This window comes from Dendrobium catenatum, unplaced genomic scaffold (assembly GCF_001605985.2).
Source record: "Dendrobium catenatum unplaced genomic scaffold, ASM160598v2 fragScaff_scaffold_1602, whole genome shotgun sequence".
In the NCBI taxonomy this organism is placed as follows: Eukaryota; Viridiplantae; Streptophyta; class Magnoliopsida; order Asparagales; family Orchidaceae; genus Dendrobium; species Dendrobium catenatum.
The window spans coordinates 137,272-153,304 of NW_021320064.1; the positions used below are offsets into that span (position 1 = coordinate 137,272).

At 36.5% G+C, this 16,033-nt stretch overlaps 1 protein-coding gene across 1 annotated transcript in view; it reads right to left on the reverse strand.

Moving 5' to 3' along the window:
• Window positions 1-16,033, reverse strand: part of LOC110092582 (histone deacetylase 15) — a 113,209-nt gene that overhangs the window by 19,195 nt on the left and 77,981 nt on the right. The window contains exons 8-13 of the mRNA XM_020817195.2: window positions 11,961-12,084; window positions 11,730-11,855; window positions 11,477-11,527; window positions 10,304-10,372; window positions 3,722-3,830; window positions 245-324 (exon numbers count right to left, since the gene is read on the reverse strand). Of these exons, the coding sequence (XP_020672854.1) occupies window positions 245-324; window positions 3,722-3,830; window positions 10,304-10,372; window positions 11,477-11,527; window positions 11,730-11,855; window positions 11,961-12,084 (559 nt within the window). The remainder of the gene's footprint in view (window positions 1-244; window positions 325-3,721; window positions 3,831-10,303; window positions 10,373-11,476; window positions 11,528-11,729; window positions 11,856-11,960; window positions 12,085-16,033) is intronic.

The window sequence follows — 16,033 nt, forward strand, 5'->3', positions numbered from 1 at the left end:
GACACAATGGCGAAAAAGGATTCATGTAGCCGACCCCACATAGTGGGACAAAGGCTTGATGTTGTTGTTGTAGTGTACAGACTTCAACCACATCAGTTATTTATTGAGAATAACTTATAAAACCCAGATCAGGATAAATCCCTTAAAATAATCACAGTATCAGATATATGGACCAAAATGAGATATTAGCGCATGCCAAATTACAGTTTTGATTTAACTATGTAAAGGTGGTTAGAGTTCTTACATCACAACCACCAAGTGGATCACCTCTTGCTGCATCAAATCCCGCTGATATTATGGTAATATCCGGTGCAAATTCCGAAGCTGCAATTAAAGATAGATTTAGGCTATATGTTTGACTAACAGAAAGAAATGGGAAATAAGAGGAATGAAAAAGGGAATTTTAGCATACGAGCTAGAAAACATAATAAATTGAATAAAAAAAATTAAGAGTACAGACAGTCGGTACTTGGTCACTCAGAATGATAATATATATGCTCAAACAAATAAGTAGAAAAGTAGCATAAGGTGCAAATTCTTACAACATGATAATGCTAAATTTCACCAAAACTAATCCAGTACATTCTTCCTGGAATGATATATTTTGAAAACTACTCCCAAAAAACATGCCCTTAAGAACTAATGTAACGAGAAAAGATGTCCTGCTTTGCACATAAACTGCAGAGCATAGAGAAAATCAAAGAAGAGCCTTCTTGGATTTTTCAGCGCCAAGTGTTCAGAAATGCTTTATGCTAATGATATTCTTCCTGTTGATAAGACTAGAGAGGAAGTTGAAGGTAAACTTGAATATGGAGGTCAACCTTAGAGTCTACAGATTTCCACTTGAGTAGATCTAAAACTGAATATATTGAGCGTAATTTTAGTAGTAATAGATCTAGTGAGGGGATTGTGACTTTGGGCGATCAAGTCATTAATAAGAGTACACGTTTTAGATATTTTGAATCTTTTTTTCAGAGTGCTGATGAAATAGATGGAGATATTATCAACAGAACTCAAGTTGGATGGTTGAAGTGGAGGAATGCATCCGGCTTGTTGTGTGATAGAAAATTCTATAAGATGGTGGTGATACCTGTAATGCTTTATGGTGTCGAATGTTGGCCACTAAAAGAGAAACATAATACTAAGTTAAGTGTTGCAGAGTTGAGGATGCTCAGGTGGATGGGTGGCTTACCCTTAGAGATAGGATACAAAATGAGCATATATGTGAAAAGGTTGGAGTAGCTTTAGAGAGAGCCGCCTTAGATGGTTTGGTCACATAAAACGACGGCCTTCCAATGACCTGATTAGGAAAGTAGAGATATTAGATTTGACTTATTTTAAGAAAGGTAGAGGTAGACCTAAAAAGATGTTGACCTCGATTTTGTCCTCGTTTACCCTTAACTGTGTTTGATCGGCTCAATCGAGTCATGACGAGTTAAACTCGAGTCGAATCGGTATCAATTGAAACTCGATTTTAGATTGACTCGAATCGAGTCGAATTCAACTCAACTGTACTCGATTGATTTCAATCAACATATATTGATCCCGTCGGGCCCAATTTGATTTCAATTAATGTTGCTTTTGGATTTAATTCCATTAAATTAAAATAATCGAGCCTAATTGAACCCAAATTGTTGCGAATTTTACTCAAACCCAACTCAATTTGAACCTAATTCTGGTCTAATAAACCCAATCCGATATTAATCAAACTCCATTTGACTTTCTAATGATTTTAAATCTGTTCCCAAATCAGAGAATGGATCCGACGGTCTTGATTCGCCTTGAAACCCGAGATCTGCCGCTACCAGGCTCTCCAGTCGCGTGACATCCTATTTTGGTGCGTGCCTTGATATCCTTTCGCAGGAATTCATGCAAGACGATGCCAATTCGATGGTTAGGAGTAGCAGGAGTCTTCAGAGAGGTTCTATTCAAGCCCAGGGATCCCCGCTCAAACTCCTCATTTGCATAAGCTCCCTCTTTCTCTCGGTTCCCCCATTCGCACTCCAAGACTCCAACGTCCCAGCCTCCCCCTCTCTTGATCTCTCTCTGTTCGCGAACACCAGAGCCAAACCCAACTCCATGCGGCCCTTCTCCCTCCCGTTTCTTCGCTCTCTTCCTTCATGTGTTTTGCACAACACTAGAGGCCGAAGCCCCCTTGCTCGCTCTCTGCTATTCGCACCCCAGAGGCGGAACTCCCTCTCTTCCCCTTTTCTTGTTTGCGACCCCCAGGAGCAAGCCTAGTTCCCAGACGGAGCCCTCACCCCAGTCGAAGCTTCCGAGCTTTCCTCCTCGCCGTTCTCGCAATCTACCTAGTCGACCCGAGCTGCTTCCTTAGCTGCAGGTATATCTTCTTCTTTCTCCTTCTTCTTCTTCTTGGTTCCCTTTCCTCTTCTTCTTCTACCTCTTGTTCTTCTCTATCGCCCCCATCTTCTCCTTCTCTTCTTTATTCCTCGCTATTGGCAACAAGAATGTGATCTCTACCATCTTCTTCTTTTTCCTCTTAAAAGCTTTCTTCTCTTCCGATGGATATCTCTATTTCTCTATATATGATTATTGGAATAGTTCAGAATCTGGGTGACCCATTTAAGCTTGCTTAAGGAAATGAATGGATATATTGCTAATTTACTTCTTGACTTTGTGCTTGGTTTCTTGTGATGATTTCATTCCTTATTCATTTGTTTGAAGTAATCTGAAATAAGAGAATGAGTTTGCATTGTTTTTTCTTGAAATGGATCTCCTACGGAATGAGCTTATTGCTTGAAACATGATCTAAAATATACTTGAATGATTCTTAATGAATGAATACATTATTGGTTGGTGTTTGACTTTTTTTATGTTATGTTTTTCTCCATCATTTTCTCTTTGAGAACAATAATTTTCTGAATTATCATCAATTTTATGTTTGCAAAGTTCTTCCAAAGAGCATGAGAGAGTCATACATGATTCCATAAACAAATTACTTGATGATCAGGTTTGACTCAACAGCTGCACATGGTAAATGATCATGACCAAGACCATCAAACTAGATGGTTTGGCCCAATGGCTCCACTATATTATAGTCACAGCAAAAAGCTTATGTTAGGTACTTAGTGTCTATCCAAAGACTAGCTTTAATCGAAAGTTCTCTCTCATTATCGGAAGGGATAATTAACCATAGGGGCTTGCACCTATGGGAAACCAGAACCAGATCATCAATTCCTCACAAAATGAGGGTGAAATCTCTGGAGAGCGTCTTATTTAAAGATTCAACTTGTCTTCTGAAAATTTATCCCGGAACCTAAATTCATTAAAATTCTCCCTATAAAAAAAAGGTGTGGAAAGGCCAGAGCACGAATTTCCAAAGTCCACATGTAACACTAGATGGATGTAATGGGCACTAATTTTCCCATAAAATGTGCACTTCTTTCTTTAATAGAAAAAAATCCTAATAATTCCTAAAGTTAAATTGACAACCAAATTTCATGGCATTTCAAATAGAATCCTTTATCAGTATAACATGACAATCAACATTAATTCACCAAGTATTTTGCTAGTGTCTAATTACTATCCCATATTGTTGAATACCACAAAGTCTGCAGCCCCTATTCAATTTCTTTAGCTAAACATATTTTCTTGAAATTCCGTAGTGCACATGTATTTGCACGGATTTTCATTAATGATGCAAGGATACAACAAAGATTAGAAATAAAATCCTCATTCAGTTGAAAAATAAAAAATTTACCTACGGGAAGGACAATGTGCTGAAAAGCAAAAATGTAATCATTATCTCCAACACCCCCTCGGCTCCAAGGTATGTTAACTGAGTATCCCTTACCATCCATAACACCAACCTGCATCAAACGAAGTAGAATCTCCAAGTAATCAAATGAAAAGAACGAGCTAAAAAAAAGGATATAATCAGAAGATAAAACACATGTACCATGACACTAACATGAAGCAACCATATGCACAAACGTTAGCTAAGTTGTATATAGAAGGAATATATGTGAAAACATTCAACATAAAATTGATTGGACTTGCACGCTTCCCACATTAGCAAGCCACTCCAAATGAAAATAGCAACATTTAAAAAACTATAAAAGAAAAAAAAAAACATAATTAATGTAAAAAGTAAAAACAGACTTTGAAATGAATTGGCTTCTTTCAATTTTATTTTATTTTATTTTATTTTTTTAATGAATATAACATTGTCGTTGTCAAGTCCCAAGTCCTGGATGAGAAAAGTATTAGGTAGTCGAAAGCCAGCGCAAAACTTGTCGAATAATCATGAAACGAATTTTTAATACATTGTGTTAATGCTAGGGTGTTCCCTGGAAGTGATGTACTGTATGACCTAAATATAGTGAGAAGTGTGCAAGGGCCACTGCACTGACACCTACTTGCAATGCTAAATAAGCAAGGGTTCCCACATCAAAAATGGAAGTGGGCAAATAAGCTAATCCATGAAAATAGAATTAGGTCATCTTACAACTAAATTAATGGAATTAATAGATATTATGATTCATAAGAAGATGAATATTTTATGCATTTAGAAAACTAAATGGATTACATAAAAGGCTAAGGATATTGATGGTTTATGGTTTAAACTATGGTATTCAAGTATGAATAGTACTAGAAATGAGGTAGGTATGACTAAAGATAAAAGTTTGAAGGAGAAATTAATAGAACTAGAGATTTTAGATGATAATATTATTAATATCATAAGTGCTTATGCTACTCAAGTAAATTTGAATATATGTTCAAAATTAAAATTTTAAAATGACTTAGAAGAATTAATACAAAAGATACCTCTAGAAAAAATGCTTTTTATTTGAGGAGATTTAAATGAATAAGCTTGTAGAGAGGTAGAATATTTTAAAAGCATTCATGGTGGTTATGGGTTTGGAGCGACTAATGAAGGTGGTAGGATTATTTAGATTTTTCTCTAGCTTATGATTTTATAATTACTAACACATTATATAAGAAAAGAGAGGAGCATCTCATCACTTATAAGAATGGATATAGTAAAATCAATTTGGATTCATGTCGGGTAGGTTTACTATGGAATCTATACATTTATTGAGAGGATTGATTGAGAAGTATAGGGAGAATAAGGACAATCTAAATTTGATATTTATTGAATTAGAGAAAGCTTATGAAAAAGTTTTAACAAAAGTGTTATGGAGAGCTTTAGAAAAGAGAGGGGTTAATAATAACAATACTCAAGTCATCAAGGATATGAATGCAGATCTTACTTATGTTCAAACACAAGGAGGTTGGACCAAGTATTTTCCTATTTCTGTAAGATTACATCAAGGATCAACTTTAAGCACATATCTTTTATCTTTATCCATGGATGTTCTTACTAGACATTTGCAGGAGAATGTACTGTATTGTATGCTTTTGCTGATGATATTCTTCTTATTGATAAGACTAAAGAGGGAGTTGAAGGTAAACTTGAATTATGGAGATCAACCTTCAAGTCTAAAGGTTTTCGTTTTAGTACATGGGGTGTAATGTTAGTAGAAATAGATCTAATGGGGGGATTGTGACTTTGGGCGAGTAATTCATTAACAATAGTACACTTTTACATATCTTGGGTCTACTGTCTAGAGTGACGGTGAAATAGATTGGGATATGATTAATAGAATTCAAGTTGGATGGTTGAAGTGGAGGAATAAATTGGGCCTGTTGTGTGATAGAAAAGTCCCCCTCAAACTTCAAGGAAAATTCTATAAGATGGTGTTGAGACTTGCAAGCTTTATAGCACAAAATGTTGACCATTAAAAGAGAAGCATATAATTAAGTTAAGTGTTGAAGAGATGGGGATGCTCAGGTGGATGAGTGACTAACTCTTAGAGATAGAATGTGAAATGAGCATATACGTGAAAATGTTGGAGTAACTCCAGTGGCAGATAAGATTAGAAAGAGTCGCCTTAGATGGTTTGGTAACATAAAGCGTCGGCCTCTGATGACCCGATTATAAGAGTAGATTTATTAAATTTGGCCTATGTAGAGGTAGATCTTAAAAGACTTGGTTAGAAAATATTAGAAATAACTTTTTTATTAGATTTAAATAAAAATTTGACTCTTAACAAAACACAATAGAGAAAGGATTCCTGTAGCCGATCCCACAGTGGGATAAAGGCATGATGTTGTTGTTGTTCTACTATTTTTAATGAATGTAAAAACTAGTTTTCAAATTTTCATGAAGTTCATCTGCAAGCTCCAACAACAGTATAACTGATGCGGACATCCAACGGTAAACGCTTATCTAAGGAAGAGACGAAGATCAAAGGCCGAGATCATTCCACTTTAACTTAATTTACTAATTGTATTTTTTTATTTTATTTATGCATTTTTCGTTTTTATCCTTTTTTGAGGGAGTTGTCCTTTGTAAGCCCTAGGGGTATGTTTGTCTTTTTAATATTCTTTCATTTTGAGACCTATATATAGAGGCCCTTGTTATTGTATTAAGAAAATGGATTATTAATAAAAAGAATTTTTCTGCACTCTTTGATGTGAAACCACATAGGAATTGCACAAAGAAATTTATAATGATTGAATTAGGCGTCGCAACTTAAACTTACTGTTTCACTTTGAAAAGATTTTATGAATTTAAAATTGTTTAAGTTGATATAGCAAGTAACCACACAATAGAAGACAAGATCTTCAAAAATATCAAAATTATAATGAAAACAAGTAGTGCAACAAACAAACAATCCACCACGTAACAAAGAGAGAATTCACCTCAAGTTTCCTTCACTTGCATTCTTTAAAGGTTAGCAGAAGAAGAATCGCTACAATCCGGAAGATGCCACTACAAAGGAGAGGAAGCCGGGGTAGAGATCCCACGAAAGTTAGCCGAAGGAAGGGCTATGTGTGACGACCGGTGATCCACCAACGTACGGAGGGAAGATGCTTTACTTCTTTTCTTGCAAGAGGGCTTACAGGATGAGAGGAATTCCAAGAAGGTGGGCAAGCAAGAGGGCCTGCCAAGTATGGAGGGAATTAGGGTTTGTGGGGTCTAGGTTTAGGGTTATGGAAAGAGCATTAAATCTGAAATTAATTTAATATTTAATTAAATGAGGAGGGAAAATAATTTGAAATTCAAATTCAAATTCAAATATGGGTTAGGGGAATTAGGGTTATTAAATCATCTTTAAAATTAATTACAAAGGAGGCTAATCAATTAAAAGAATTAATTGAGGGTGGAGGGAAGGATTAGAATTCAAATTTTGAATTCAAAGTTTGGGCATAAGGGGGGCCGGCGGTATGGATGAGGGTGGGGGAAATTGGGAGGGGAATTAATGCTTCCTAATTCCTTGGTTCACTTTAGGGAAGAGAATAAATAATTCAAATTTAATTTAATATTAAATTAGACTCAAATTGAAAATTTTCCTAATTTGAAAAGGCTAATTTAGGAAAGTATTTGAAATCCAAATTTGAATTTCAAATTGGATTAAATTCTCTCCCGAAATAAGTGGGCTACTTAAGGTAATTGTTAATGATGATTAAAATCATCATCAAGAAGGCAATGGTGAGGTGGCCGGCGGTGAGTAAGGGGATGGGGGGATTGGTGGTGTGAAAGTTGTTCAATTGGTGGGGGAGGGGCCGGCGGGCTAGAGGGTGGATGTGGGTGGCCGACGAGTGGTGGGTGGGGTGGAGATTTAATTAATTAGATCCACAATTTGAGCGCTTTCCTAATATGGATTATGTCAATTTAGGAAAGAATTCAAAATTTGAATTTGAAATCAGATTTTGAATGGGAGTTCCCTCCTAATCTTAATGCTCCACTTTTGGAAAGAGGCAAGATAATCAATTTTGGATCCATGGGAGGGGAAGGCCGGTGGAGGGAAGGTGGAAAAGTAATTGGGCGGTTTGGGTTGGCTTGGAGAGGGTGGATGGCGGTGCAAGCCAAGGAGGAAGAAGGAAATACTAAGAGTACTAACCGCGAGTCCCGGAATTCACCGGTGGCTGACGGGTGATGTGTGACCCTCTCCTAGGGTTTCTCCTCTCACGAACTCACAAAGAGATCAAGAACAAGAAAGCTGAATTTTCATTAGTAATCATTCATCATCCAAATACAAGACCAAGGACCTAATATATAGACCTCATAGAGAAAGAAAAATGACTAAAATGCCCATAGGGCTACAACTCAACGCAACACACAAGCAAGGGTTCAAATGTAAATAAAGAAAATCTGAACTAATACATAAAATATCAAATCTATACGCTCCTCATTGTAGCCGTCGATCTACGATGCTTCTGGCGGTAGACATTCTGGAATCTCCTACTGATGTCCTCATCACTCTTGTACTTCGGGAAGAACTTTAGTGGGATCCCTATGTGATGGAATCGTAGTATCCACCAGCCGTACGATGGGTTCGGGATCGTGGATTGAAGTCCCTTGGTGAAGGGCAACGTATCACCCGTCAGCCGCAGGAAGTGTCCGGACTCACAATTTTATCCTTCTTTCCTTGAACTCATTTTCTCCTTCTCCCTTGACTGCCGGTCATACCCCCTCCATAGCCGCCGGCCAAGCTTCCCTCTTCCATCCTCCCACTCTTTAAACCGAACTCCACCACCACCTCCTAGCTAGTAACCCCATCCCCTCCATTAAGCATCGGTCCCCTTCCCCACAACCCTCCCCTTCCCCACCGAAATCCACACATCCTCCCTCTTCTCTTGGCTCCACCCATTCAAATCTTGCATTCAAAACCTTCCAATTTGAGCCTTTCTTATTTTGGGAACAATTTAATTTCATATTCAAATAAATTTGAATTTTGAATTTGTTTCCTAAAATGAGAATCCTTATTTTAGGAAAGTTCCTAAATTTATGCCCATTTAAATTTTAAATAGGGTTGAAATTAAATCAATCATTCCTAATTTACAATTCTAATTCAAGCAAGCATTAATTTCCCTCTCTTAAACCCCTCCCCTCCTTGAAGCCGCCGGCTCCTCATTCACATGTTTGAATTTCAAATTCAAATAGCTTCTTGATTACTTTCATAAATTAGTTAATTGTTAATTTGGAAAGCTTCCTAAATTGAATTCAAATAGATTTGAATTTCAAAAACTTTTTCGGATTAATAAATCCATTTTAGGAAACCCCTCTAATCCCTCCAAATCTGAAATTAATTTCAGATTTAATTCTCAATCCCAATTAATGCTTGATTCACATTCATTGAACTTAGACACCTCATCCTTCCCTCTCACTTGGTCGGCCCTCTCTCCCCTCTATCCTAATGATTTCCTTCCTAATTAAAGGGACCAATTAAAGAGAGAATTAATTCCTCTCTTCCCTCCCTTCTTTTTTTGTTTGAATTTCAAATTCAAATCCATTAATTAAGAGAAATCTGAGATGGAATATTAGATCTCTAATTTTTTATTTACCCCCCTCCGTTCTACATCAATAACCTTCACATATAATAATACTAACCATCAATACGTGTGATCATGAAAAATTTTGGTGAAACTACCGTTCAGGGCTAAATAGTATGCTAGTTGTTTTCTTAAGAGCGGTCCTTGGGTGGGAGTACAAGTTCATTTTACAAAGAGAATATATCCTTCGTGTTTAATCACTCTTGGGAGAGCCGTGTTATTTATAATGGACAAACCATTCTAAACCAGATGGATCATGTCAACCTAGCAAAAAAAAACCCATTAAGAAGGTAACATGTATAATCAAGTTTTCCATTTCAAAGAAAGGATAAGCTTGAATTTGAGTTTAGCAAAGTTATGTCAATCAAATTTGTGTTCCTGAATTTGGGCGGGCAAAGAAGAACACCTTTCCTCACCTCCTAATGCCCCCCTCCTCCTCTAAGTGGGTGGAGTAACTAAGGGCAAATAGCATGCTGCATACAAAATATATTATAGCGAAATAAAATGAACAGAGATGCAGTACCAGAACTAAACAAAGATCCTTGCACTGAAAAGATAGGGGAAAAAATAATTGCCTTATCAACATGTAAACATTACACAAAAAGTGGTTAGAATGCTAAAATCAAATAACATGTGTGGGACCATGTTCATCTAGCCAGATTCAGGATGCTCGCTATTATACTTGTCATGCACTGTGAAGAATTATTACGTCCTCCGACCGGATGCAGAGGAAGATTCGGTCGTAGGCAAAATCGCGCCTATACTGAGGTGTACCGAGTTTTTTGATTTTGCCTACGGCCGAATCTTCCTCTGCGTCCTTACACCGAACCAAATAAAAGTTCCATGCACTGTGTTGTCAACAAGGTAGACCTTTCAATGTCTCAACAACAAAATGTTTCCTTAATAACATAAAAATTTCATTCAAGGCCAAAAAAATTACCTCATTAGCTGCACCCGTTCCGGGATAAAATCTCCCATTCTCATGTCGGTGCAAAGAAACATACAGGACCTTAAAAAAAGATAACATACACAAGAATTAAGTAAGAAACAAAACAGCAAATGCAAAAATCATGCATAAGCACTAAGCACACTCCAAATAGCTAAGGCAAGTGCCATTCAAACTAGCTACAGCCATGTGCAACGTAGCTAGAGCAACAAGAACTCTCGATGATCACATATGTAAGGTGAAGAGGGGAAAAAAAAGTTTGAATAAAGCAGCAAAAATTTTAATTCTTAGAAAACGAGACTGCTACTATATATCACATAAAACAACGGCCACAACGGCCTTCTGATGACCCGATTACGAAAATAGATGTATTAGATTTAACTTGTGTTAAGAAAATAGAGGTAGACCTAAAAAGACTTGGTTAGAAAATATTAGAAATGACCTTTCTTATTATATTTAAATGAGAATTTAACTTTTAGCTGGACACAATGAAGAAAAATAATTCATGTAGCCGACCCCACATAATGGGATAAAGATTTGATGATGATGTTGTTGTTGTTGTAGAAAATGAGACTGAAATCCAAGGTGAGCAAAGGTTGTACAAGTGCAAAGCACACCAAAGTGATGAATAAACCATACAATGAAGCACTACAGACAAAGAAGGTTGAAATGATATTTCAGTCTACTGCATGTAAGAAAATCAGAAAGCACAGTTTCAGTAATTAGGATTTCACATGTCAATCAAGAGGCAGCCATTTTACTGATTTCTTGGCACAGTAATATGGAGCAACCAATTTGCTTTATTGATGGCTTTTTTCCTAGGCTGCTGAGGCAAATCTTCTGGAAGGATGCAAAATGGGTTGCTTTCTTATGAGATTTCTGCATCTTTTCTAGTTCATAAAAAAGGTATCATTATAGCACTTCCTTTGTCCGTTATTTCATTCGAAGTTTTCAACATATTCTTTTGGATCACAAAAAAAAAATGTAACATAAATTAGAATTTCCTATTTTGTTCTATATTATCAAACCAAAATGAAGCATTCAGTTCTACATAAATTTGAGAAAATTAGGTTTCTACCATGGTTTGATTAAAAGATGAAATCAGTTAAAATAAAAATAACCATAATTCTTATAACATAAATGGTCAATTATCATACTATAGCTCACCGATTTGTTTCCATCAAATATTTCTTGAGTACCATTGCCGTGGTGTACATCCTGCCATCACCATAAAGATAATAAAATGATCAACTGATAGCAAAAACAATGTCATGTCATTCTGTCAATAGACAATTAAGATACACTCTAAAAAAGATTAAATAAGACACAAAAATGGGAGTTAAAAGTTTAAATCAAACACGCTATAGCAAAATTTGTAATTATGATATTTCAATATTTCTTGAAACCCCTAATGATTTACCCAGTCAACAATTAAGACTTTATTGGCTCCAGCAGTCTGGGCTGCCAATGCAGCAACAGCAGCATTATTGTGAAGGCAGAAACCCATGGCTTGTCTTATACCGGCATGATGCCCAGGAGGTCTAACCTGACTTATGGAATGAAGAAGAAGAAGTAAGATCAGTTATGAAACCACCATGAAAACATCATAGTCTTTCCAATGAACAATTGAAAAAAAAAAAAGGTTATTTACCAGGGCAAAACCATTGCTAGTCTTTCCAGACATAATGAAGATAGCAAGATCTGCACATAGTCCGGCAGCTAGTCTAGCAGCCAAGGCTGAGTGTTGGTTGGCGTATGTATCTGGAGTGAAGTAGCTGTGTGTTGAACCAAATGAAAGTTCATTACTAGTCAGCCTAACTGAGTTGTATATCTAAAGGCCGGTAAGTAAATTACTGATGCATGCAATATTATTTATTGTAATATTGTGCTATCAGCATCGAGCAATAAGAAGATTCAAAACTTTAAAATGGAACAAGAGCACTTAGTCTAAAAATCAAAAGAAACACCACGTTTACGAAAATCATAAAGGAATAAAACCATAGTACACCCAAAAGCCAGATAACACCATGTATAAAATTGGATTATCAAACCTATGTTAGTGCCAAAATATTATGTTATAGTTTTCTTGGGGTATTTTGATGAATAGCAATTAATATGATTATCAACTTATGTTCACAGTTTCTTCTACATCATGTTGGCAAAGACGAAAATCAAATTACATTCCTACTGTGAAAATTTCAGTTCCCATAACGTTGGTAGCATCAAAAGTTTAGGTGTTAGTTTTAGTTTTTAGTTTTCTTTTTTGGTTAAAAAAACTAAGACATTACATTTAAAATTTATTTCATTAAATATATTTTAAAATTAAAAACATAATTTAAATGCAAGATAGATGGATATTATTTGATTCTTTGTAATCCTAAAAATAATATAGTTATATATGCTATTCATATAAATTTTTATATGTAAATATAAATATTATTATCATATAGGAATACATTTATACTGTACAGTTTAATGCAAGATAATTAAAATAGAGAAGTCTCTTAAGAGTTTTGTTTGATATAAGGATATCAAGAAGGTTTAAAAGTAAATTTAATCAAATCATAATTAGGAAAGTGATAATGCATGGATCCAAATGATGGGCTATAAAAAGTCATTGATATATAAGTTAAGAGTGAAGGAAATAAGAATGCTAAAATGTAAGTATAGTAAAACAAAGAATGATAATATTTTAGAAAAATGGTTAGGGTAAAATCTATGTTACACTGATACGGATATGGCGACACGGATACGACACGTACGGATACGGGACACGTCAATTCCTATAAATCATACATAAAAATTAAGAAAACAATCAAAGCATAATATTAGAAATGACAAAAAAAAATGAAAGCAACATCATTTGTAGCCTTGTAGCTTATAATATCAAAATAAAATTAAGCATTGAGTCAAGGGAAGAGTTAAAACTCATTGCCTAATAAGAATTTTGTGGAATGATTTCACTAATTATGTTGTTGCATGATTTGGTGGCACGTTTACTAAATAACATATGAGAGCTAAACTTCCTTTTTTCCATTTAAGCAGACATACAAACCATAATAACATGATTTTTTTAATACATTAAACAAAAATAAAAGCATTACAAATAAAAAATAATTTGATGCCCTAATATCCTATTTTCTAGTGAACTAACATGTCTTCAAAATAGCTAAGTTAGTAGAGCATTGGGAGTTCTGTGGCGACTCTCCCGCCGTTCTAGGGCTTGCCTGGGGGGCTTCCCTCCTGCGGTCTCCGCCGCTGTTTCACTTAGGAAAGTTTTCCTTTCCCTTTCTCTTACATTCTTGGTTCTTTTCGTGTTGTTTCTTTTTTATTTTCTAGCCGTTTGGGGCTAGAATGGCATCGAAGCGCCTGTTAGACCCTGATTTTTTGTCTGGTTCCAATTATTCGCGTTCCTTCGCCGAAGCCTTAGCTGGTTCTCCGTCTAATGTGTGTTTCCCAGAGCTTAAGTTTTCGTCTTTTCGCGGTCTACCCTCTTTTTGGGTCTCTGAGGAAGAAATTCGGGCCCTTGCTGCTCCTTTCCAGTTTGCGCTTATCAGTTTTTTTTCCATCCCGGCAGCCTAGTCTAAACTCTATAAGGATATTTTTTTTCAATCTGAAGCTTATAGCTGATTTTTCGATTACTTTGCTTGATTCTACGCATATCTTGGTTAAGCTTTCGAATGACCTCAATTATAGTCGGGTTTTCAGCCATCGATCATACCTGGTTCACAACAGCTATATGAAATTAACTAAATGGTCTCTTTCTTTGGATATCAGTGTTGAATGCCCAGTTATTCCTATTTGGATCTTTTTCCACAGTCTTCATCCTCATCTCTTTAACCCAAGGATTCTTCATGCGTTAGGGTCGATCTTTGGTCATCCGCTTAAGGTCGATTCTGCCACTTCTTTGGGCTCTAGACCTTCTATTGCAAGAGTTTTGGTTGAGATTGATATCACGAAAAATTATTCGGACAAAGTCTGGATTGGTCCTGAGAAGCTCGGTTATATCCAAAATGTTGAAATGGAGGTGTTCCCCCCTTTTTGTGCTCAATGTCAGTCTATTGATCATGTTAGGGGGGAATGTCAGTCTAAATATGTTGTCCCGTTTACTGTACCTGTTAAGCCCTCTTGTTCTGTTAAGGATTTTGATCAAGGGGAGGCCGCTGGGGTTACTGTGCTTCGGTCTGGTGATGTATCCTTGGTTAACTCTCCTGCTGTCAAGAATTTGTAATTAATGCCGGATCCTAATGTTGTTGTCGGGCAGGTTAATGATGTTTTGGTTGAGGAGGGTGTTTTGCCTTTACCTTTTGCTTGTTCTAAGGCTTTTATTGAGCTTGATTCATGTAGTAGGGATAATGCTGATGCCGCTCATGCTTGTAGTCCTATTGATGTCACTGTTGGGAATGGTGATGTGGATGATGTTGCCATTGCAGATCAATTAGCTAAGTTGCCTCCCCCAGTTTCTTTTGAGGTATTGCCTTTTGGGCTTGTCTTCGCCACATGCTGTGGTTGATCTGATGAGTTGTGCTGTTGTTTCGAATTCTAACAATTTGGGTATACCTAATGCTATGAGTAATTGTATTTCTCCTAGGGTTGTTTCTACTCCTATTTTTGTGGATGGTTCGAAGGAGAAGAACTATGTTTTATGTGAGATTAATAGGGATGTTGGGCATGAGCTGTCTAGTGGGGATGTTAGGCATGAGCGGTCTAATGGTTCAGTCCATCCTGTTTCTCCTAATACACCAGTGGATTTGACTTCCAGTTTCCCAAATAATTCCCAAAAAATGATTGTGGTTGCTTGTGAAGTGGTTCCTATTGTTTCTTGATGCTATCAAATATTTATGTAATTTTATTTTTATTTAAACAATAGTATGTTTTATGTTCTTTTCTTTTTTTAGCTATCTAATGATGGAAAAGCATCCAATGAACATGGTAGGTTGTGCATGGGGCTTGGTAGACCTTTGGTTTGCTGGCTCGATTGGTCCTTTGGCTGCTGCTGGTTCACGGGTTGGCTGTTTTGGGGCATATGATGATGGTTGGAGTTGAGCTCATTCTCTTAGTTGCTTGAGCTGATGTTTAGAAGCTCATTAATGTTCTAAAGGTAAGCTCATAAAGTTGGATTCAATTTTTGGAGTGGACTTGTCCCTTCTCCTTCCCCTTTATTCTTGTCTCTTGGGGATCCGTGGCTTGTTTTAATGCTGGCTGAATTCTATGCCTTGAATTCCACGGGTGGCTACTGTTTCCGAGCATTGCCTCCTTGGTTCCCATGATGGCTGATGGTTTTCCGAGCTGGGAGTTTTCCCGTGGCTTTTGATGCCTCGGTTCCGTGTGGTTTCTTTGGTTCTTGTGGCTGCTCCTTCGGTTCCTGAGATGGGTTGTTTTCCGTGAAAAGGATATGGGAAAAATCCATAACTTGATGCTTGGGTTCTTGTGGAAGTTAATTAAAGTCAACGTTTTAAAAGGCGAAATCGGGAATCGATGCGTTTTGGCTACGCGAGGCGAGGCGTAAGCCTCGAGGCAGATCGAGGCGTAAGCCTCAAAAATTATAAAAATAAAGCAATTTAAAATTATGAATAATGACAAAAATGTCAAAAAATAACAAAATATTACGTCAATTGTGATTTTGATGATTTGTTCTAAGATAATATTAGTATATTACTGGAAAAAAAGATTTAAAATAAACTCACTTAAAAATAAAACATCCCTTTAGGATCAAGACCCAAT